At 34.3% G+C, this 21,758-nt stretch overlaps 2 protein-coding genes and 2 pseudogenes across 5 annotated transcripts; 2 read left to right on the top strand and 2 right to left on the bottom strand.

The window, feature by feature from the left end:
• Window positions 1–1,985: 1,985 nt before the first annotated feature.
• Window positions 1,986–3,042, top strand: LOC111314775 (uncharacterized protein At1g76070-like). The gene has a single exon (XM_022916394.2). It carries the CDS (start codon window positions 2,126–2,128, stop codon window positions 2,879–2,881), a length of 756 nt encoding a protein of 251 aa, XP_022772129.2. The 5' UTR covers window positions 1,986–2,125; the 3' UTR covers window positions 2,882–3,042.
• Window positions 3,043–4,871: 1,829 nt separating this feature from the next.
• LOC111315271 (thioredoxin-like protein CDSP32, chloroplastic pseudogene) lies at window positions 4,872–6,207 on the bottom strand (annotated as a pseudogene). The gene has a single exon (XR_016330642.1). The product of XR_016330642.1 is annotated as a thioredoxin-like protein CDSP32, chloroplastic pseudogene (transcript).
• A 1,443-nt stretch (window positions 6,208–7,650) lies between these two features.
• Window positions 7,651–9,164, bottom strand: LOC111315270 (24-methylenesterol C-methyltransferase 2 pseudogene; annotated as a pseudogene). The gene has a single exon (XR_016330641.1). The product of XR_016330641.1 is annotated as a 24-methylenesterol C-methyltransferase 2 pseudogene (transcript).
• Window positions 9,165–15,287: 6,123 nt separating this feature from the next.
• LOC111314774 (uncharacterized) lies at window positions 15,288–21,749 on the top strand. 2 transcript variants are annotated; one of them, XM_022916392.2, is made up of 14 exons: window positions 15,288–15,589; window positions 16,993–17,104; window positions 18,102–18,214; window positions 18,532–18,654; window positions 18,735–18,937; window positions 19,113–19,188; window positions 19,525–19,611; window positions 19,708–19,788; window positions 19,922–19,954; window positions 20,084–20,137; window positions 20,234–20,275; window positions 20,662–20,740; window positions 20,817–20,887; window positions 21,284–21,749. In XM_022916392.2, the coding sequence occupies exons 1-14, from the start codon at window positions 15,425–15,427 to the stop codon at window positions 21,371–21,373; spliced, it is 1,329 nt and encodes a 442-aa protein (XP_022772127.2). In that variant the 5' UTR covers window positions 15,288–15,424; the 3' UTR covers window positions 21,374–21,749. The 2 variants fall into 2 exon arrangements, with proteins under 2 accessions (XP_022772127.2, XP_022772128.2); XM_022916393.2 differs by lacking the exon at window positions 15,288–15,589 and adding an exon at window positions 16,402–16,522.
• Window positions 21,750–21,758: the final 9 nt, after the last annotated feature.

The raw sequence follows: 21,758 nt of genomic DNA, 5'->3' as shown, positions 1-21,758 counted from the left end.
GGGTAAGCCCATTTGCAGTTTTATTTTTATTTTTATTTTTATTTATTTATTTATTTATATTTTTTATTATTTATCTATTAATTTTTTTATTTATCTATTAATATATATATTTTTATCTATTATTATTACTATTTTTTTTACTTTATCTTTTTCTTGATTGATTTTTAGCTAGGATTGGGATTAGAAAAAATTAGAATTATGCCGTGAATTTGGGATTCAATCAAAGTCTGGATTGGATTCAAAGATTGAATCCAAATCCAAAATGGAATTGAGATTGATCAGAAACTCTTCTAATCAATCCTTATAAATAAGTCCATAAATCACACCAAAAAGACACAGAAAAGAATAAAAAAAAAACAGAAGCAAAAAAAATTTGAAGGCAGCTCTAGAATTTTTATTAAAATTTTTGGAGATTTTAGCATTTTTTTTCTGAAAAATTTCTAAAAATTTTTCAAATTTCGGTGAATTTTTTTACGAAACTTGAATTTTTCGACAAAGTTTCCTGCTAACTTTGAAGTTTTCGATTTTTTTTTAGATTTCGATAAAACATTCAACTGAAATCTAGAATTGTTTAGAGAAAAAAAGGAAAAAAGAAGGGAAGAGATAGAAAATGGGAAGGGAAATCTGAAGGAAGACCGAGTTTCAGCTTTATATACCCTTTCCAACATGACGTCATTTTTGCGTTAGTAAACTCAGAGGATCTGTGCGTTTTGCCAAGATCCGACCCGACCCATAGTGCACCTGAACTACCGACCCGCTTCTCCACCTGGGTTTCAGTTGAGTCAAGCTGAGCCGTTTCCTGCTGAGTTGCACATTTAAGCCGATTTTGTCTCTCAAACAGAGCCGAATCCAAGCCGAACCGTTCTAAGATTTTTTTAAAAATTTTATTTATTTATTATTATTATTAATTAGAATTATTTGGTATTCCTTATTATTTTATTTTATTTTTTATTTTTTTAATGATTTTTCTAAAATAAAATTTTTTTAAAAAAAATTTAAAGGAAAAGTTGAAAGTATCAATTTTTCTTAAAAAAATAATAATAATAAAATAAAATAAAAATTTTCAAAAGCATTTTGGGGAAAGTATAAAGTATTAATTTTTCTTGAAGATAAAAAGATTTAAAAAATATTTTTAGAAAAAAAATTAAAAGTATCAATTTTTTCTTGAAATTAAATTTAAAAAAAAAAACATTTTGAGAAAAAGTTAGAAGTATCAATTTTCTTTAAAAATAAAAATATATATATTTTAAGGAAAAGTTAAAGGTATCAATTTTTCATAAAATAAAAACTCTCAAATGCTTTAAGGAAAAATTGAAAGTATCAATTTTTCTTGTGCAAAAGCAATGGGTTTTTTTTTTTTTTAAGTGAAAAGAAAATGATTTATATTTAAAGTTGAATTTTTATTTCTCTTCCTTTTCTTTCTTGAAAAATTTTTAATGTTAAATAATCCGACGACGGAGTCTTTGTAAGTGAAACAATAGTTTTCTTGTATATTCTTGAGGTGAGGGGATTTTCTTAATTTTCTACCAAAAGTATTGGAGTTAATTAAGAATAATTTTCAATAATTATCTACTTGGTAAAATTTTTAAGGCTTATTGGATAACACAAAATTAAGTTGGTATTATCTTTTGATGGACGTTTTGAGGATGCTATAACCTTCCTCACACGTAACCGTACTCTCAAATTCTATTCTGGTTAATGCACTTGAACCTAAGGGACCCTTAGTCAAGCTTAGGTATTTTTTAAAAGGATAGATTCCTTAGGTGACCAATCGCACCTAAACAAAAAAGATTGGTGACGACTCCTTAAAGTCGATGTCAAATGATAGATCCCCAGATCTAAACGTTATGACAGTTAATTAATTAATTTACCTTTGTTTATTGAAACTTTGAATGGAAATTAAATTTGTCTGAAATGGAAGGGGTACTATGCATCACCTAAGCAAGCTGTATTATTAAATTTCTGATGGGCAAACAAGTTTTGCTCATTCTCTGTCTGATTTGGTCAAAACAAAAGCCTCTAATATCAGTTGAACTTCCGAGTTTATCTTATTCATTATATGTATATATAAAAAGAGTGTTCAAAAGAAAGGAGTTTGCCAAATCCTGTGAAGTGTTTACATGCAATGGAGAAACAAGCTAAACCCAAGAACAAGATCTTGAAATTTTTACCGAAAGCAGCTTCAGCTGTTAGTGTCACCTTTCATAACCCTCCGTTCAGCCCAGGCCGAGACATGAGAGTGGACAATTATACAGGCAAGCATAAAGCTTATGCAGGCAGAGGATTCTCTGGTCCGATCATTTCCATAATACCTGATGAAGCTCGAAGAAGGTCCAAGAGTGAAGCCTTTGATCAGACTCAAGAACCAACTTCACCGAAAGTGTCATGCATGGGGCAGATCAAGCGCAACAAAAATATGAAAAAAGCTAAGCTTGTTTCGCCTCCTAAAGGGTTGAAGCCTGTCTGTGATCAATCTTCTTCTTCCAGAGAAGTAAAGAAGAATGCATCAAAGTTAAGGCGAATCTTTAGCATGGCAAAACCAGCTAGGAAATCTGATGTAACAAGTAATAGGACAGAGTTGCCTGATAGAGCGCCTTCTTTGGGCCAAATGAACCGGTTTGCAGGTGGGCGTGATGCTTTTGCAAATTTTGATTGGATGGATCAGATGACACCCGTGGAAGCTGATCATAGGGATTATTACTCTGATGAAGATAGAAGAGATGGTGATTTTGAAGAGGAAGAAACGATCATTCCTTTCTCGGCCCCAATGACGGTTGGTGGAGTGCCTTTACAGCCAAGGAAAGAAATTAACTTATGGAAGAGAAGAACCATGAATCCACCTAGTCCCCTTCGATTGAATTCCATTGTCAGCGCAAATTGATTGATTTTTTTTTCTTTTGGCATCGCTGCTATTTCTTTCTTTTCTTGCTTCTCATATATAGATTGTGCAAATATATATAAAGAATCATAAAATATGGTATGGACGAGTCTGTAATTGGCATTTGACATAATCTGGAATTTGTTGATTCTGGTTTCTGTACAGATCAATACTGCTTGAACACCACTTCTTATCTTTGTTTTTCCAGTGGTCTTCTTTTCGTTGTGCTCATGCTTGTGGAGATTGGTTTGAAACAAAGTCTACCATCCAACTAGCCATAAGGATTAACAGAAGGGAAACTATAATTAGTAGAATCATGTCTTGATCCAATAAGAGGAAATGCATATAACTTACTTATGTTTCCATTATTCTAAGAACGAAATCAACGCTTTATCCTTTTAGTTATACGTAATCACTGTTGAATAAGGATCGTTAATACGTTTAATCAGAGTTAAATACTATAAATTCTGTTGACGGCCGGAAATAACCTAGTAACTATACAGGTTGATATGTTTTACAAGTAAAATCTAGCTGTCAAATTGTGGCCCGCAGCCAAAATGGAAAAAGAACTCGTAACCAATATTAAGGCGAGGAGTGGTTTCAAAGTCAATTGGAAGCTGTATGGAAAGATAAGTGGTACAAGTTTGTGTTCTACATGCCATTTACCAAGGTTGGCAGTGTGCTAACGCCCAACGCCCAGATAATGATGGTTGACCTTTCAGCAACATTTGACAGTGAATCTTTTTACAATAATTAAGTGGATGGGCATTAAAATTTTTGGTAAGAAAAGAATTGTTGTTTGTTAAGAATGATGCTAGAAATTAATGCAAATTCATAATTCCTTTTATGCTTTTTTTTTTCTTTTCTTTTTAGGATATTTTAGAATTCGTTGAGGTCATGACATGTGACTGTGAATTTGTTCATGAACCCTTTTAAAACGCCACCGAATGATCAACGTTCATTGGTCCAAAGAGTTAAGGAATTTAATTTTTTTTTAAGTAAAATCCCAATTTCAAATATTGTAAATGAAAAAGACAAACGTTGAAAAAATTTATCTCTCTTATAAAATCTGATTCGATTTAATTCCAAATTAAATGAGGTTTAATATGATTATTGGACACTGAAAATTTCAGACCAAAAAAAAAAATCACCAAACGAGCAACTGTCTGTTTCATAACATGACCCACAGCCTAAATGTAATTATGTTTATCTTGCCCTCTTGCCATAACTCATGAACTCTATGTATAATCAAGCACTTCATATATTAATTCATTGGACTAAGATCAGCTTCTTCTAACTCTTTGATCACGTTTTCTCTTGCAATGATTTCGAGCAAACAGTTCACTTGTTTTGAGATGGATGCCCTTCTTTGAATCGTAGTAGACACAGAACTCAGAAGAGACAAAATCTCCTTCTGAGTTTCTAATTAACACTGTTCCTCTATGCAAACCTCCGCCAACTCCCAAAGGAAAAAAAAAAAGATGTCTTATACTTGGTAAAGTCTTAGATAGCATGGCAATACACTTTCTTTTTCTCCCTTTTAATTTTTTTTTCTTTCTAGTGGGGTGAGGTGGGAAATTAAGGGGGCTCTTTGATTAATTGTTTTACAAATTTAACTCAATCTCATTCTAATTTCTTAATACACATACAAAAAAGTTCGCCATCTAAGCTAGTGTTAATTTTCGAGTGTAAAAAAAATTGAAGGCGTTGTATTAAAAAAAAAAAAAAACCCTTCTTTGTATGTATGGAAATAAAAATGCGACTATCTTTAAAGTGAAAACTTTGTGTCATGGGCTCAAGGCCATGTTTCTTCTAAACAATTCAACATTTGCGTATTTCATCTGTAAATTTTAAAACTAACGAGGACTATACAGACACCAGTTAGACAACAAATATCCCTAATTCCCTATGAATCATGATAAATATAAACATTATGCATGCATATGAATTTTCCTTTTTTTAGGCACATTATGACTGAATGAACCAATTATAGTTTTGCAAAAACAACAACACAACAGTAATTATATATTAATAACACAAGTTGACAAAGTAGAAAGCATATCAACAAAATAGTTCATCCTTGTTAAGATTAAAGTAAAGAAAATTTGGTCCCCATTAGTTATGAATTAATGGGGGCTACGCGAGTTTCACTACTAAAATTCATCTTTCAACATGAACGATATGGTAGTATGGAGTGATTTGTAATAATTGATTTTGTATCATTTGACTTTCCCTTCTTAAGTTACTCGCACACCTAGGTATCTTAGAATCTCCCCAATAAGCTCTCCTTTCCCAGAACCCACATACCTTCCACATATCTCTCCATCTCTGATGAACAAAAACGTTGGCACCTCGATCACGTCCATGTCCTTTAGGAATTGCATGCAGCTGTCGTTCTCGTCACCGTTCATCCTTGCAAAAACCACAGAATCCATCTGCTTGGACAGCTTAATCACCGTTGGATACACCTTGACGCATGGCCCACAATGTTTGAGCCCCACATCTAGAACAATCAGCTTATGGTCAAGCTTGTGGTCTTCAATGAGCTTCTCCACGTCCTCCCTGCAGTGCAGCTGAACCACACCTGAATGACTGTCACCGTAGTATAACACATCGCCCATGAGCTGATCTGGGCCAATCCCTTCTTCTTCATGGATTTTCTCCATGCTTTTATAGAAGCTAAAGTGAGGGACTTTCTCTATTTTCTCTCTTTTGCAAAGTTCCCTAGTCTTCTCCGATTCATCACCCATAACAAGAATGAATTCAACATCGTTGCAAGTCCTGCTAAGATCTACCATAAAAGGATAAATTTTACTGCTATGGTAACTGTGGCTAGCAGCATATTCTACCACAACAAGCTTGTTTTTAGCCATTCTAAGAGCTTCATCGAATTCGTCTATACTGTGAACCTGCTGTACTCTCTCATCACTTGGAGCTTTCTTTGTCCCAGGAGCAGCTGTAGCCTTGGTAATGAAACGGAGGGTTTTGCTACTTGTTTCTAGTTTTGCTGAAAAAGGAATAGGCCTAGTGGCAAAGGATGGTAGAAAGGAACCATGGGAGCAAAGAGAACTGATTTTTGGGATGAAATAAAGATCAGAAGAAGGTGGCTTAGTTAAGAAACTTGTGGTTGTAGCCATTAAGAGGTGAGGTAATGATCTCTTCTGGAGTTCCTCCTTGGGGCTCCTGGGGAACAGAAAGGAAAACAAGCGCTATGGATTTAGGATTTGCAATCCAAAAATAGAAACCACTAGTTTTGGTTCGTTTGGTTCATGTTATCCACATATTCCACTGTTTTCTTTTCTGCATTATTATTGGCCTGATTTTTTAGCACTTTGGATGTTAGATATTTCTTCTATATAATATTAACTTTGATTAATTTCCCGTGTCCTTTTGTTAGTGAAAAAGAAATAGAGTGGCCTATCATTGATTTGAGGTTATTGATAAGATTTGAGAGTTGAGATATCTAAAAGTCTGCTGGACTGGCCTTCTATAAAATGAACATTGAAAAGCAGGGTTAAGTTTCAGTCCAGCGGACTTTTAGATATCTGTTAAAGGAGCAAGATTTTTATTATTTTGGGCCAACCCAGAGGTCCAGACACAATGCAGTTCAGCAGAAGAAAATTTCCAAACTCCGAAGCCTTATCTTTTTTAACACCTAACCTGTTATCCGACATAAACTGACTGGATCGCATTAAAAGGTCCAAGTTAGAAGGAGGGCTTGAAAAACAGTAATCATAAATTGACAAAAGAAATGAATTACAAGTCTCAAGTCGGAGGAGGCCGAAATAGCAAGTACCAGTGATCAACCTTATCAACCGCTCAAGGCGTTTCAAGTTTCAACTTCATCTTTTGTGATCTAAGATTCAAATCCCCTCCCTCCATCCCAAGACTTTTTTCATGTATCCAATTGTATCCAATAACAAATATCTTTTTGCTTTATGAATAAAAAATAACTTTAAACTTGTGAACAGTTATATATTGGCATGAAAAATATCAAGTACCAAATTGCTTGAGTAGTGAGGATGACAGGGGAAAATACAAAGATTTATTAGATGACTAACTTCAAAATTCAATTGTGTCAAAGCAAATTTGAAATTTAACCATTAACAAGGCTAGCGAGAGAGCTACCACTTTAAATAATAATTTATGTATTAATAATAAAACGACATAAGGCGAGGCAATGTGGAAAGATCCAACGTAATTGTGGCCCACATGTCCTCTTATATGTAGCCCAATAAACCATTAAATGTGACGAAACGCACAAAAAGCCAACATATTCAGCGGGATCCAGGCTTCAGAGACTTTGCCAGTGGTCTCGCCACCTAAGCTCCTTCGCTAAAGTTTTTAACCTTGCATGTGCTCCGTGCCTGTGCCCTCTCACCCCGCCCATAAGACCATTTCCTCACTAGTCACTAACTGGTTTTTTTTTTTTTAATTTTCAAATTACTACCCACCAGATTATAACGAGTTTAAAATTTTCATCCTTTTTCAAATAGTATATTCTTTCAGTTTAATCATAATGTCACATTAGATCTACACCGTTAATTTTTTATTACCAAATCTCACTATCAGAGTGAACATATGATACACAAAATTAGGTTGAAAATGAGATAAATGAATGTGGCGAAAAATCCGAGGAGATGATTATTATTAAGAAGGGAAGTGTTTAATGTGTTTGTTTTGGATGTAGTTTCACCATCATCGACAGCTTAGAAAAACTGTTTTTGTGTACCGACAAAGTCACAGCTCACCATCACAGACCACCACCCGAGTTCAACAAAAATTCATTCATTCAAAAAAGAACAAAAAATTTCGTTCCTTTCGTTATCACCAACATTTTAAAAATTTAAAACCAAGATCAACAACTGGAGTTTAAACAAAACTAAAAACAAAAAACGAAGTACATGATATCGATTAATTAAAGTAGACAAAAAAAAAAAAAACTAGGAAATTAAATTGAGGAGAGGTGGAACACAATGCTTAAACAAAGTTACCTAAAGAAAATGGCAAAGATTATGAAGGTGGCACCTTGGGTTTTCTGAGGAGAATCATGTGCATCGGGGAAAAAATTCCAGAATCCCCACCCCTGGTCAAATAATCAGCGGTCTTGAACAGCATCTCGTGAACATCAACGGTTCCTTTAGGAGCGATCCCTATGGCAGCCAGCACGGTGACCAGAATGTGGTTCCTCCAGTAGGCGATTCTCCCCATCTTAAGTCTGGTCCACCAGGGTAAAGCCGGTGGCTTGGCTAGATCTTTCTCCTTGACAACCTCAAAGCCTACCTCTTTAGCAGTCTCCGCAATGTCCAAGTAGCTCCTAAGACCAGGTAAAGCATCACCTCTTTCAATACCTTGAATGATCTCCACGTGTTCCGGGTTATCAGCGATGTACTTGTCAGTTGTGACCCACTCGTAAGACACGTATAGAGATCCGGGTTTCAGAACTCGAAAGACCTCGGCATACACCTGTTCCAGTTTCGGCGCGTGGCATGTTGCCTCGATTGAGTATGCGCCGTCGAAGCTGTTATCTTGAAATGGCATCTCAAGGAAGTTCCCGCAAACAACTTCACAAAGCGAATCCAGCCCAGCTTTCTTGTTGTGAAGCCGGGCACGATTCACTTGGTACTCGTTAATCGTGATGCCCACGACTTTGGCTCGCGAGTGAGCCGCAATGGCACGCATAGGTCCACCAACGCCACAACCGACGTCCAGGATTCGATCTCCAGGCTTGACGTCGATCAGATCAACAGCCATCTCCTCATGGAGGCGCGTTGCATCCCGGTGGGATTTCCCTGGGATAGAAGGAGAGAAGTGGAAGGATTGGCCCCAACCCCATTCGTAAATATCGGTGACTAGGTTGTAAAAAGTATCGACGAAATCTGGGACCTTTTCGGCGGTTTCGATCTCTTTTGGACAGCGGAAGAAAGACCAATATTGTTTGTAGTTGTCTTGAACCTTCTCTGCCGAGATTGAACCGCCAGAGAGATCGACGGCTCGCTTGCCCTTTTGCTCGGCTGGGCCCAAAACGCAGACGAACCAATAGAGACCGCAGGCTAAAAGAGCCCCGGTACAGAAGAGAGCAAGAAAATCCATGAGAAGAAACAATTGAAGAAAGAGGCAGAGAGAGAGAGAGAAAATGAGTGACAGTGGGAAAGGGTGGTAAAGTATAACAACCACTTACCTCCCCAAAACCTAAAGAGGAAATTGTGACATGCTTAAGCGTATTTAGCGCTAAAGTAGATGCGCGTGGGTTGAAATTGTGAACAGAACCACGTGGAGAACATGGGACAAAGAAAGAAGACAATTGTATATGAATACAATGTACTATGTAGGTATAGAGTTACTGCTTTACCCCCCCCCCCCCTTTGTTTCGTATGTATTGTAAATTTGCGTTCTCTAATATGGAACTGTGTTTTGCAACATGATATATCACTAAATTTCTTTACTTATATATCAAGTACAATAGCATTCATAAATAACTGCTTGGTGTATAATTTCATTTAACATAGAAAATGAGGTCATTTAGTATTTAGGATGGGCCAAAGTTGCATATAGTTTTCAAATAAAGTTTATAAAATTTTTATTAAAAACAATTACATAAAAATTTATTTTAAAATTTAAAACTTATAAACTGATAAAAATAAATGGTTAAATATCAATTAAATAATAATATGTGAAAAATATTTAAAATGTTATTTATTGATCAATATTTATGTAAGATGAAAAGTCTTATCAAAATTTATTAAAAATGTATACATTTGGTTTATGTACCAAAACATTTTAAGATTGATTTTTTTTTATTTATTTAATTGCTTTAAATGAAAATTTTCTTGAACTTAACATGGAGATATTTTTTAATAATAACATCTTAAAAATGATCTTAGAACCATTTATAAGCATTTTCTTAAAACAAGGGAGAAAAATAACTTTAATTCAGTCATAAATAATATTAACTTGCATTTTAAACTTTAGAATGAAACAGTGAACATATTTATTATTTTTTAAGCAATAAGAAGATCCTTACCTATATTTAAAATAAATTCACAATTCTTTTTAATTGAAGTTGCATAATCATCTAGAATGCATTGGGCAGTGAATGTGTAGGTTTGAATCAATCCTCTATTTGTGTCCAAGCATTGGAGTCTTTGAAGAATAAAAAATTTGGAATTAAAAGACAAGATATTTGCCTAGGTTTCTCCGGATATCTCTCTCCTATAACTGCAAATTTTAAGTGGAATTAAGTTCTACCTAAAATATTCCAAACAGAAAACTCATTCAGTTTTATCATTTTGGAAATTCAAACACCATTAACGTTTCCAAATCAAATTCTTATAGATTTTTATAATTTTTTGTGGAAAAAAATGTACAATAAATGAATAATAACACTTGGGTTGTTGAAAGATGAAAGTTTAGAGGGGAACAAATAAAGTCTTCTTATGGAAATTTATTGAGGAAATGAAGAAAGTGAAGATTGAACAGTGAGTTAGATTAAAGCCTTATATAATTAAGTTAAAATTGAATTAAATCAATTTAATTATAAAATTTTTTAATATTTAATTAATTAAATCTGATAACAAAATCTTATTTAAAACAAAAAATACATGATATGATAGGTTTCGTAGTTGTTAAAATCGAGGGTGTTTTCCATCATATGTACACAAAACAAAACAAAAAAAAAAGCCCAAGCCAATGAGTAATGACTTTGAATCGTGCTGTGTTGGAATGTCATAGTTGTCACATTTTTTTTTCTGGAAACATAGTGTCACGGTTTATAAAAGTGAGTAAAACGTATGTATTTACATCTATTACAGAAAAGAAAAGTAAATTAATATCTTTTGTTAACCGGAAATTATTTGGTGGCAGTAGGGGCAGATCACGTAGCGCTCCAGCATTGGATAAGATATATCTGGTCCGAAAATTTATCCATTTTTGACTGGATGGTCCTGATCTTTTGGATACAAAAAGATCGCCTTACAGAATTTTAATAAAAGCCCTAGGTTTTAGCTACATTTATTATTTACATCTGATCAAAGAACAGAATTTGCTGAGACCGACTCCGCCTATACGCGACGCTTCAGTCTAAAACTGACAATATATGAATAGCCAGCTATATGCTTTATAGTTAATTTTTCTTAAATTTACAGCTAAAAAGAATCTTCAAAACAAATTGTTTCTCACTTGCTCTCACGACATGTTCCGCATAATCACCTGGACAAATATGCCTTTCCTCTCCTCCCTCATAAAATTCACCATTTCCCAATACTTCCACCCGACTCTGCTTCTACTGCTGATAATAAGTACAACTACTTACTGTAAATAGGCTCTACATAAGAAAGCGTTTCAAACAAGTCGAAAGACGGCAGAAAGAAAGATTATAATAGATTTTGAATTATTGGGTGTAATGATAGATAATTTTAATAAAAGTTTTTAAAAGTCTCGTGATGATCTGTAAAAATTTTTATTTATATATCTTTAAGAATAATAATTATTTATTTTAAGTATTGAATAAAACTAATGAAAGAATTAATCATTATAAAATATATGAATGTATTAATTAATAGGAGTTTAATTAATTTTTAGTAATATGTATAATAAACATAGAAGTTCATGTTTAAAAAAAAAAAAAAAAGAGAAACACTTATATTTTAGGGGAAGATTAAAATGAAACCTCTTTAATTATTTTCATATTTAATTTAATTTATTAAGTAAAACTCTTCAAAACATTTTAATAATTGAATTAACTCAAAAACCTTGCGATATTTTTGAATTATTTTCACTTTTTCTTTCAATGACAAAACCTTGAGTTGTGATTGAAAGAAAAATCATAATGGAAGTACTAGCAATTAAAATGTTGGTCACACCAAGATTTTCATTAGCACCAAATTTTGGCATATTTGTAATATTTTCTCCATTACCATCTGGGATAATTCCATGAGAAGCATTTTCATTCCTATCAGTAGCAGTTTGGATTTGACAGGTTATGGTATTAGAAGATATGAGTTGCGAGATAGTCTCCTCCAATTTTTGCATATTTTATTGGAAATTTTGAATAATTTTCATCAATTCTTAGATGAAAGTAAGGGTTTAAGCATTTTGATTTCTAATAAAATCTTTCATTTTATCTGATAAAATAAGATAAAAAATTATTTTGTTTAATGAAATTACTCTTCTCAAATAGAGTTGCCAAAATGTAGATAGGTTATTTGTTGAGGTAAAGTAACTTTGCAAACAAATAAAACAAAATGTCATAGGAAACGAATGAGAGGAATAGCGGAGCACACATTTAAGTATCGAGTGCAGTGGCATGTGATGATAGATGGTATAGTAACATTCGATGTAATGTATTTTTTGAAATAATTTTTAGTGAAATAACTTTTGATACAAGAATTTTCAATAAAAATGTTAATCTTGATCTTAAAAAAAATTATTTAAAAAAAAGCTGTTCCGTGAAGTCATTATTTCATAAAAAAGTTGTTATTTAAATAATTGTTTTGTAAGTAGTTATTATGTAAAAATTTTTTTTTTATAAATAATTATTTCATAAAATAATTTTGAGTAAAACACTCTTATCAACTGTGTTGATTTATTATCAACTTTAATATCTTTAAAAAAAATTTAAAAATAAAATATTAATAATCAAAATGAAGCATCTACGCTTACTATGAAACCAATGAAATTAAAATTAAAAATCATTTTGTTAATCGTATTTTTGTGTTGTCGATTTGCAGTCTTAATATGCTACAAGGGAAAACGGGCAAGGAACGTGACAACAGCCAACGAGAAAAATTTTATTTAAAATAATAAATAATAATATTTCTGGAGTTACAAACTTAACTTTGTAGTAATAAAACTACTTCTTTTTCCATGAATGTCCCCTTTTGAGTCACAAATTCCCAAAGTGTAGCCGGCAAGTTGCGTTAAAGGCAAATGAGAATGAGCCTGAAGCATTAAAGGCAACCTGGATTTTGGGATATTCTAGTGAATTTAATTTCGGCTTGATGTGTACTCTGTACTCGTAGGGTCTTAATTGGCAGTTTAATTTTTGGTATTTCTTCTTTGGTTTTAAATTTATTAATATTTGGGAAAAAATGAATATAAAACACAAAACAAAGGAGGAGAGTTTCATCGTTCACAAGTTGTGGGAGGGATGTCTGTCAAATTGTCATATGCAGGATTTTAGCTGGCGAGGTTGGGTGTCCAGCAAGGGGGGCACATAAACACCACATTGGCATGGAAATTGGCGAGAGCCAATATGAGGAAAGCTATATCTAATTCTAAGCAAGTGTTTGTAGATAAGGATTGTAGGCTGTAGCTAAGAAATCACGTGGAAGCTTCTTTTAAAATTTACAGCTTTCACTTTATCGGACTTGTACTTTTCTCACAGGAAAAATAAAAAGAAAAAACAAGCCGAAAAGGTACTTTTTCGCCATTGGATCTCGGAAAATCTCTGCTTTTCTTTCCCTTTTGTTTTCTTTTACCTTGCAAAAGGAGCAAAACACCCTCCCCTCTTTTGCATTGCAGGTAGCCTTCCTCTTTTTCTTTTGATTTTTATAGTATAGTAATTTTTAATTCATTAACACTAGTGGAGTTTTCTTTTGTTTAGTTTACTCTATAAATGAATCATCAACCTTTTGGTACCGCGCATAATGCGGTGGAGAACAATGATACCTACGGATTTGATAGTTTTAATTTCGAATAATTAAGATCATAAAGTAAGATTCCCTGCATATATTTAGATAGAAGCAAATCATTAAAAAAAATGATCTTCATAGGTATTGTAAAGGGGAGACAAAGCTATTAAACTTTTGAAAAATTTGAAGTAGGAGTGATAGACAGATCACAGATGGAAGATTAGATGGAAGATTGTAGTGTCTTCTAGTTAACATTGAAGGGGATTCAGGCTAGGCAAAAGGCCTGACTAGTGAGTAGTGACTACCATTCTTTTTCCCCTCAAGCTCAAAGGATCAAACCTTTTAACCATTTCTCTACCAACAAAATTTGCGGTCACGTTGAAACAACCAGAAGTTTTGTAAGACGATGAATAGCCCAAACTCGGCTTTATGCCTAAGTAGAACGTGTCTTCAGTGGAAACCATTGTACATAGAAAAGGGCTTTGAGCCTTTGATCCATGATGTCGTCCATCGTAGCCCATGAAATTTCCCCGAGGTAACCACCCGCATGCGGATCAAGGGAGATCAGCACTCATCTCAAAGCTGGGCCAAACTATGACAATCTTAGGCCCAAACTAATTCGGATTTTGGCACCCATCAGAATCATAACTGGTGCAGGAACTACCAAAGGAAGGCTTGTCTATCAATCCAGAGAATAAGTTCTTGTGGCAGAGCTGGGGTCTAGTCTTTGTTAGCTTCTCTATTGCAACTCCCAATAGATGCTCTCAATTTTGTTTGCTGCCTTGTTTCCTCTGTTTCCCGCTCTCTTTTTGTAAAAAAAAATTTATATTATCCAGAAAAAACGATTTTATGCAAGAAATAGAAATTCGTTCATTATGAAGATATTGGCTTGATCAAGTCATTGTTATCCTTTTAATGAAAGGCTAAGAAGTTAGTAGTTAGGAACCCATTTCAAGGTAACTCACGAATTCAATCTGCTGTAGCTCCTTATAATTTAGATTTAGCTTGGCCTCGGACTAGAGCAGTAAGGACTTTTTCAGGTTAATACCAAACTCACTGTAACTAGTTTCTCTGTAGTCATTAACTAATAATCCAACATGGCCCCAGAGGTATCACTTCAAAGAAAAATCTTCAACAAAGAACGTGGAAGAAACATTGGTCATAGGTAATCGAGATTTATGCATTGCCCAAGATTGAAAAACAAAAGGATGGATCTATCAAACCAAAGACACAAATACAAGTAATTTGTTCAAATGATGTAAACCTAATCAAAGAAATAAAAAATAATTAAAGCCTTAAAACAAATTCTCTAAGTGAAGATTTTCTATTGGTAATCCTATTGAAAGAGCAAAACTCAAGCTTGCACGCTTATAATTCGAAGCGTAATCAGAGGGTGCACGATTCCAAAGGGACAATTATTTGAAGGTTTTTATTATTATTTTTATCTTCGGTGGTCTGTCTTACTCTTTGCAAGGTCATGCAAGCTACGCATTAATTCTTCCACAATTGTCTTCAGCTTCTTTCTTCAAATTTAGGCAGTGAAAAAGAAGGAAAAAAGAAGAGTTGTTAAAGCTACAGCCTGTGATATTGCCTCTTCATTTTGGCATCAAGAAGACCAATCAATTTACACTGGACCCCGCAGCCCCCTTGACATCGAGTTTGTTGTGATTTGTCTGTCATTTCTTCAAGTCGATAACCTCTACAAATAGTTAAATGGACATACGAGAAGACAGTGATATAAAAAGGCACCAACAGAGCTTACACTTCACTTGTTTTTTAAACTAACGTCCTTGACCACTTGTTTGCTTTGAAAGTGTTTGCTTGTAGATTGACAGAGGTAGCTTTAGTTTTATTCTTTAGGTATTTCTCTTATCTGCTTTTAGTTTGAGACACAAGTGAAGAGAGAAAGAGAGCAATGGAGAAGCTTTCAGGGCTGAGCCACCTCTTCATGACAATCTTCCTCCACAACTTCGCCACATTTATGGTGATTCCGGCCATCACGGATGTTACAATGGCTGCCCTTTGTCCTGGAAGAGATGAATGTTCTCTTGCCATTTACATCTCCGGATTTCAACAAGCGGTAATGTCATTTTTAAGTTTTACGTCTTCTGGCATATGTTCGAACTTTTCTCTGCCAAGTTATCCAAAACCAAAAATGTTTTAAGATGCATGTAGGGTCCTAGTTTGTCATATAATTACCACAATATTATGCTTCAAGGGTGTCCTTAATTATAGACACCAATTGACGGTTTTGGTTAATGTTAATTGGAAATGTCTAGAATATTGGAATGTGCAATCTAACAAACTGTTAATCATCAGGAAGCAGGAACTTCATCCTTGGAGCATATGACAATCGCAAAAAGTCAAGTTCTGTTTGTCTCACTCACTTAACGAAATTTCTCCTTAATTTCAAGGGAACACCTTTTTTAGCATTTTTGGCTCCAACTCAAGTATATGGACAAATAGCAAAAGCTCCATCCGCCTTCTCGTACTTAATTTTTCCACTCATTCCCTCTGGTCGGAATTTTCACTTTAACAGAGAAAAATCTTTTAACCTTTTTGGTTTAACATTATATGGCAAGGCTAACCTTTAGTGGGCCAGAGGCTCGTTTTTGAGTCGGTTGCCTGTGTCAATGGCGTTCAAGGCCTGCTGCTTGGCCGTGATTCTTAATTTCAGTCTTTTTGTTGTTACTCTATAATTATTACAGCAGTGAAATTGACATGCACCAATGGCCGCTTACTAATTGCGAGAGTTCCAAGTGAGGTGCCAAATATCTCCGAGTTCCAAAAATACTTTCTTTAGCTTTTCTCGTACCTTCAGAGATGAAGCTTTTTCTTCTGAGCTTCCTTTTCTGTTGTCTTGCTTAGATGCTTGAGAGAGAGAGAGAGAGAGAGAGAGAGAGAGAGAGAGAGAGAGAGAGAGAGAGAGAGATGGAAAGGTTACCGCTTTTGAGCCATCTTTGTCACATTCTTTCTCTATAATTTCGCAACGTTCATGACGATTCCAGTCAAGGTAGATGTTACCATGTCTGTTAGCTCTTTGTCCTGAAAAAGTTGAATGCTCACTAGCAATTTGTTTCACGATTTCAACAAGCGCTACTCTTCGCTGTCACTTGACTTGATATTCCCTGCCTTTTATGGCAATTTAGCTACTACTACAGCATTAACAGAATCTTTTTGTCACTTGATTAAACATCTTTTAATTGATTCCTAGTCCTACACAACTTTAGCATTTCTGCACTCTAAATCAAAACCCAACAATTGAAAATTGCATATGCTAGTTTACGCTTGTCATCAATGAACGTACTTATCTGATTTTGGGCTAACGTACAAAAGCAGCGTTTTGATTCATTCATTTTTCACCTTTTATTTTATTGATCTGATATTTGAACTAAAATTAAATTACTTGTATTTACATTAAAAAACGCGATTAATGTTCTGAAATTGCCCATATATACATAAAGGAACATACGATTTATGCAGATTATTGGGCTGGGATCACTTGTGATGATGCCTCTTGTTGGTAATCTCTCCGACAAGTATGGAAGGAAGGCTTTGCTTACAGTCCCCATGACTCTCACCATAATTCCTTTAGGTATGTAAATTGCAAAGCTATATTTTGTTTTCATAAAATACTAGTACAAATTCTCCTAGTTTGGGCAAGCTGAAATCGAACAAAATTTATATGAAATTTTATAAGTAAAGTTTGTAAACTCTTTTATTAAAAATAAGTAAAGAAAAATTTTAATAAAAATTAAAATTGATAAATTGATAAAATTTAATGTGAAAGTTAATAATATATAAAAATATTATTTATAATTTAAATTTGATTGATATTTATGTAATGATAAAAATTTTATTAATATTTTTATTAAAATATCTATTTAATAAATATATCAAAATTTATAAAAAAAATTTTAAATTTTTGTACGGTTGATTTATGTAATAAAATCTTTAAATTTATCGATTTTTGATTTTTGATTTTAGTTTTTATTTATTCATTTTTAATATGAAACTTTATAAACTTCATCTATAAAACTTTATGCAAGTTTTTTTCAGCTAAAATCAATTTTGAGGGAGATTGGAACAGTAGTTTAACACTGGTATATTCATCAATTAGTATTAACAATTGAAAACGACAGAAGGCAATGTAGCACTTGTTCGAAAATGCTGGGATATTAAAACTATAAAGGAAATTGCGCACTTGCCTTTACGTGGAATCAACATCTATTAAAGAAAAAAAAAAAAAAGGAAACAGGAAGGAGTGGTAATAAAGCATTATCATAAATTAAAATTCATCATCGAATAAGAAATATATTAACTATATGATCAATTTTATATTAGTTGATAAGAATTTTTTTTTTTTTTTTTGGGATTTCACCATCAGTTGTATGTCAGGGCCTACCTCATGGTGCAGGATCCCTGTCAGTTTGGCTCAAACATAATTTTTACATTGCAATTAGTCAGATCCCAAGTTGTAAGGGGGAAAAGAAAATATGTGGGCTAAATAAAAGCTTGATTTTATGATGTTTGCAAACTGCACTTGTTCATGAGTGGTTGATTGTGGCAATGACGTATTTTTATTTTGGCAGCTATATTGGCTTACAGCAGAAAGAGGAGCCTCTTTTATGCCTACTACGTACTCAAGATTCTCACTGCCATGTTTTGTGAAGGAAGCGTCCATTGTCTCGCTCTTGCTTACGTGGTAATCCTCTCTTTTCCTCTATGAATGGGCCTGCTAAGGTTGCCATTTAGCCCAAGAGGGACTGCCCATGTACTGTGGGCTCAGCTAAGTTTTGGGCTAGTTCCATGTCCGGCTGACGTTGTTTCTTATCCGAGTATAATGGACATGGGATTTCCATTTGGGCCCATCTTATTGATCAGCCCCTCAGCCCATAATTTCTTATGTCTGTTTGTTCAAACAAAGTTAATTAACGGTCGTTTCACAATTCCCTCCATGAACCATGATTCCTCTGCCTGCTATCTAATGTTTTCAGCGTCTGAATTTTGAGTTTTGTTCAGGCAGACAATGTTCCGGAAGGGCGACGAGCATCAGCTTTTGGGATCCTTTCTGGCATTGGGTCCTGTGCCTTTGTCTGCGGAACTCTGTCTACTCGTTTCCTCTCAACAGCCTCCGCTTTCCAGGTTTCACTTTTCTCTCCTCCTCTCTAAAGTCTAATGTAAGTTCTTTCCAATGAACTGAATTTAATTATTTCCTTTACTAGGTTGCGACGGCAATGGCGATACTGTCAGCAGTTTATATGAGGATTTTCCTTCCGGATTCCATCATAACTGATAATCTTTCTACCCCAATCATCTCTAAAGGAAAACTTGATGGTATTGTTAATCCGGACGAGTCAGACAAGAAAATGCAGATGTTTAAAACTATGCCTTCAATAGTGGATATGCTTGCCTTGTTGAAGAGCAGGTCTCTGAAATTTCCTTCGACGCCTAGTACCTTCTCATCTCTTTTATCATGCCTCTGTTTTTTGAACTGATAAAGGGTTTTAGTTGGCATCAAGCCTTATACTTCATGCTCTTATTGTTTGATTTTTATTTGATGGAGTACCTAATGTTCTTAAATGAATGGCAATGGTGTGCAGCTTGACATTTTCGCAAGCGGCAATTGTTTCATTTTTCAGCAATCTTGCGGATGTGGGCCTCCATGCTTCATTACTGGTACTTTTCTAATTCCATATGAACTGGAGAAAACCCTTTGGTTCTGCTTGAAAAATTAACTGTGGCAGTAAGTTTGGATTCAAAAGTTGTCACTTAGAAATCTATCTATCAATCCATTTGTTTCAATTTTTTTTTTTGTTTAATAAGTTTCAATAGTACTAAATTAGTAAAATTTGATGAACTTGACCGGTATTACCATTTCAACTATTATAATCTTAATAAACAAGAAAATAAGTTTTGTTCTTGCAAAATATTTTGATTTCTATCATAAAGAATTTTAGATAAGCGAATTCGACTCCAATGGAGAATATGAACCAGTTAAACTTTCCTGTGCAGTACTATTTGAAGGCCAGGTTTCACTTCAACAAAGATCAGTTTGCTGACTTGATGGTCATTACTGGAGTTGCAGGGACTATATCACAGGCATGACATTTTTGTTCTTTCTTTTTTTGTCATTTGGTTCTTCTTTCATTTATTTGCAATTTTCCTGTTGATCTGACACTGAGAACCATCTTACAGCTGCTTCTAATGCCCATACTAGCTCCTGCTCTTGGAGAGGAGAGATTGCTCTCAATAGGGCTTTTCTTTAACTGTGCACATGTAAGCTACATGTTCACTCTATTTAATTTAGAGCCCATACATGTCAGTTCCATTAATATTTGTCAGATTTTTATTGAGCATATGATTATTGTGTCCTAAATCTTTATTTAATTATTGATGGGCTTGAATGCAGATGATCTTTTATAGCGTTGCATGGTCCGTCTGGGTAATTATCGCAACTTAACTGACATTAAAAAATTTATTTTCCTTCGATTTCGAATATGATTAACCGTCCTTTTGCTTCAACTAGTTTATGTTTTATCTTACTATGGCCAATACTTTTGTACTATGGTAGGTGCCTTATGCAGCAGCAATGTTCTCCTTATTCTATGTTTTTTCACAGCCATGTGTAAGCTTGTTACTTCATTTAAGGTTGCAAAATTTTCACCATATCTTCAAGCATATTTAGTGACCAGTTTTTTTTTTTTTTAATTTAAATATCCAGATAAGGAGCATTGTATCTAAACAAGTTGGACCCTGTGAGCAGGTATTCTTTGGTAGATGAGCTTCTTTTGGCAGCATTTTATATTAAGTCTTGTGAAGATAAATCTTGCTTTCATTAAATAAATAGAGGCTTTTTCCTTTACCATAGAGCAACTGAAGTGGAGCTTATAACTAGGTTCCAGACAAACTGTATACCATTAGGCACATCAAACATAAGTCTGAGAAAAGTTACTTGAGAGTATAATTGCAGATGAGAGAGGCAGAAAGCTGATATAACTGAAATTTGCTTACCAAATATTTGATATGTATCTTTTTCGGCAGATAGTTCCCTTCTTAAGTGTTATCCACCTATTTTGACTAGTTCCTTTGGTTTTGTTTCTGCGTTTGTTAAAACAGACTAATGGCTATTGCCTTTTGACCTTTTTTCAGGGGAAGGCTCAAGGGTTCATTTCAGGCATAGGTTCCTTTGCCAATGTAGCTTCTCCCTTGGTTTTCTCTCCTCTGACAGGTTAACTGAAACTTAAGTTAGTTCAACCTTAGGCTCATTCTAAATTAAGACTGACATAGTTAACTCATCCTTCCAGCTTTGTTCCTGTCTGAAAGAGCTCCATTTTATTTCCCTGGTTTCAGTATTATGTGCGTAGGGTTTGCCTCGGTAAGCACCTTATTATATAATCATGGGTATTCTTTTCATCTATGTAGTAGACTATACACATGTGATGGGAGCAATATTTTTTATCATATTTCCGTCCTCTTGGAGTTGTAAATTGCAGCCCTGCAGTCCATTTTATCTGCTTTAGGGCAGTTGTAATCAAGGGTGTGCACAGATGCCATTCATGAATGCTTGGGCTGCCAGCTATACAGATAATGATCGGCCCAGTCAACCAAACTATTGTATTTTTCCATGATTCAACGAAACCTACAATAGTATTAGATTGTTAGATAATGTTTTCTAACAAAATCATCAGAGCACAACTGTGCATTCAACTTGCAAATTTGGGTTTCTTTCTTTGTTTGTGGGTGCAGTTACTAATAGAGAAATTTTATGTAGATGATAGCGTTTGTTCAAAGTCTCATGATAAGGGCCGTCCCTCCAATTTCAAGTCAGAGAGTTGGCAACTGCAACTATATGGAAGCCTAGCAAGGAACGTGTGTTTCAAACCCTTTATATTACTCTAAAAAAATCTTTCAATAGTTCTTATATACATACTTATCAGTAACTACCAGAAATGTTGAAGTAGAGCTGCTCAAGTTGAAGTGGTTTTTTATAGCTTTGCAAGCTGTAGCTTTCAACACATTTGACTTGGTATATATCATAGAGCCTATTCGGTGCTGCAGAAAGCCAGGAGCCTTATTTCAGCTATATCTGCAAGAGACACACTGAATGCTAGTACCTCGTTCTAAAAGCACATCAATTATGAATTTTTTTTCGTTTTTTGGAAGGGGCTCATTCATTACGATAGTATTAATGCTTTATTGTATCATTACAATTGGAAATATCCCTGAACTTTTTATTATAGTCAGTT

The sequence above is a fragment of the Durio zibethinus genome, chromosome 20 (genome assembly GCF_047325235.1).
Source record: "Durio zibethinus cultivar Kanyao isolate XHJ-2024 chromosome 20, ASM4732523v1, whole genome shotgun sequence".
NCBI lineage: Eukaryota > Viridiplantae > Streptophyta > Magnoliopsida > Malvales > Malvaceae > Durio > Durio zibethinus.
The sequence above is the reverse complement of the archived record's forward strand: the minus strand, read 5'-3'. Positions and strand labels throughout refer to the sequence as shown.

Bases quoted from the DNA above. Each gene is read 5' to 3' on its own strand.
- LOC111314775 (XM_022916394.2), top strand. From the start codon at position 2,126: ATGGAGAAACAAGCTAAACCCAAGAACAAGATCTTGAAATTTTTACCG.
- LOC111314774 (XM_022916392.2), top strand. From the start codon at position 15,425: ATGGAGAAGCTTTCAGGGCTGAGCCACCTCTTCATGACAATCTTCCTC. The intron at 15,590-16,992 runs GTAATGTCATTT...CGATTTATGCAG, and splicing joins TCTCCGGATTTCAACAAGCG to ATTATTGGGCTGGGATCACT. The intron at 19,955-20,083 runs GTAATTATCGCA...GTACTATGGTAG, and splicing joins GCGTTGCATGGTCCGTCTGG to GTGCCTTATGCAGCAGCAAT.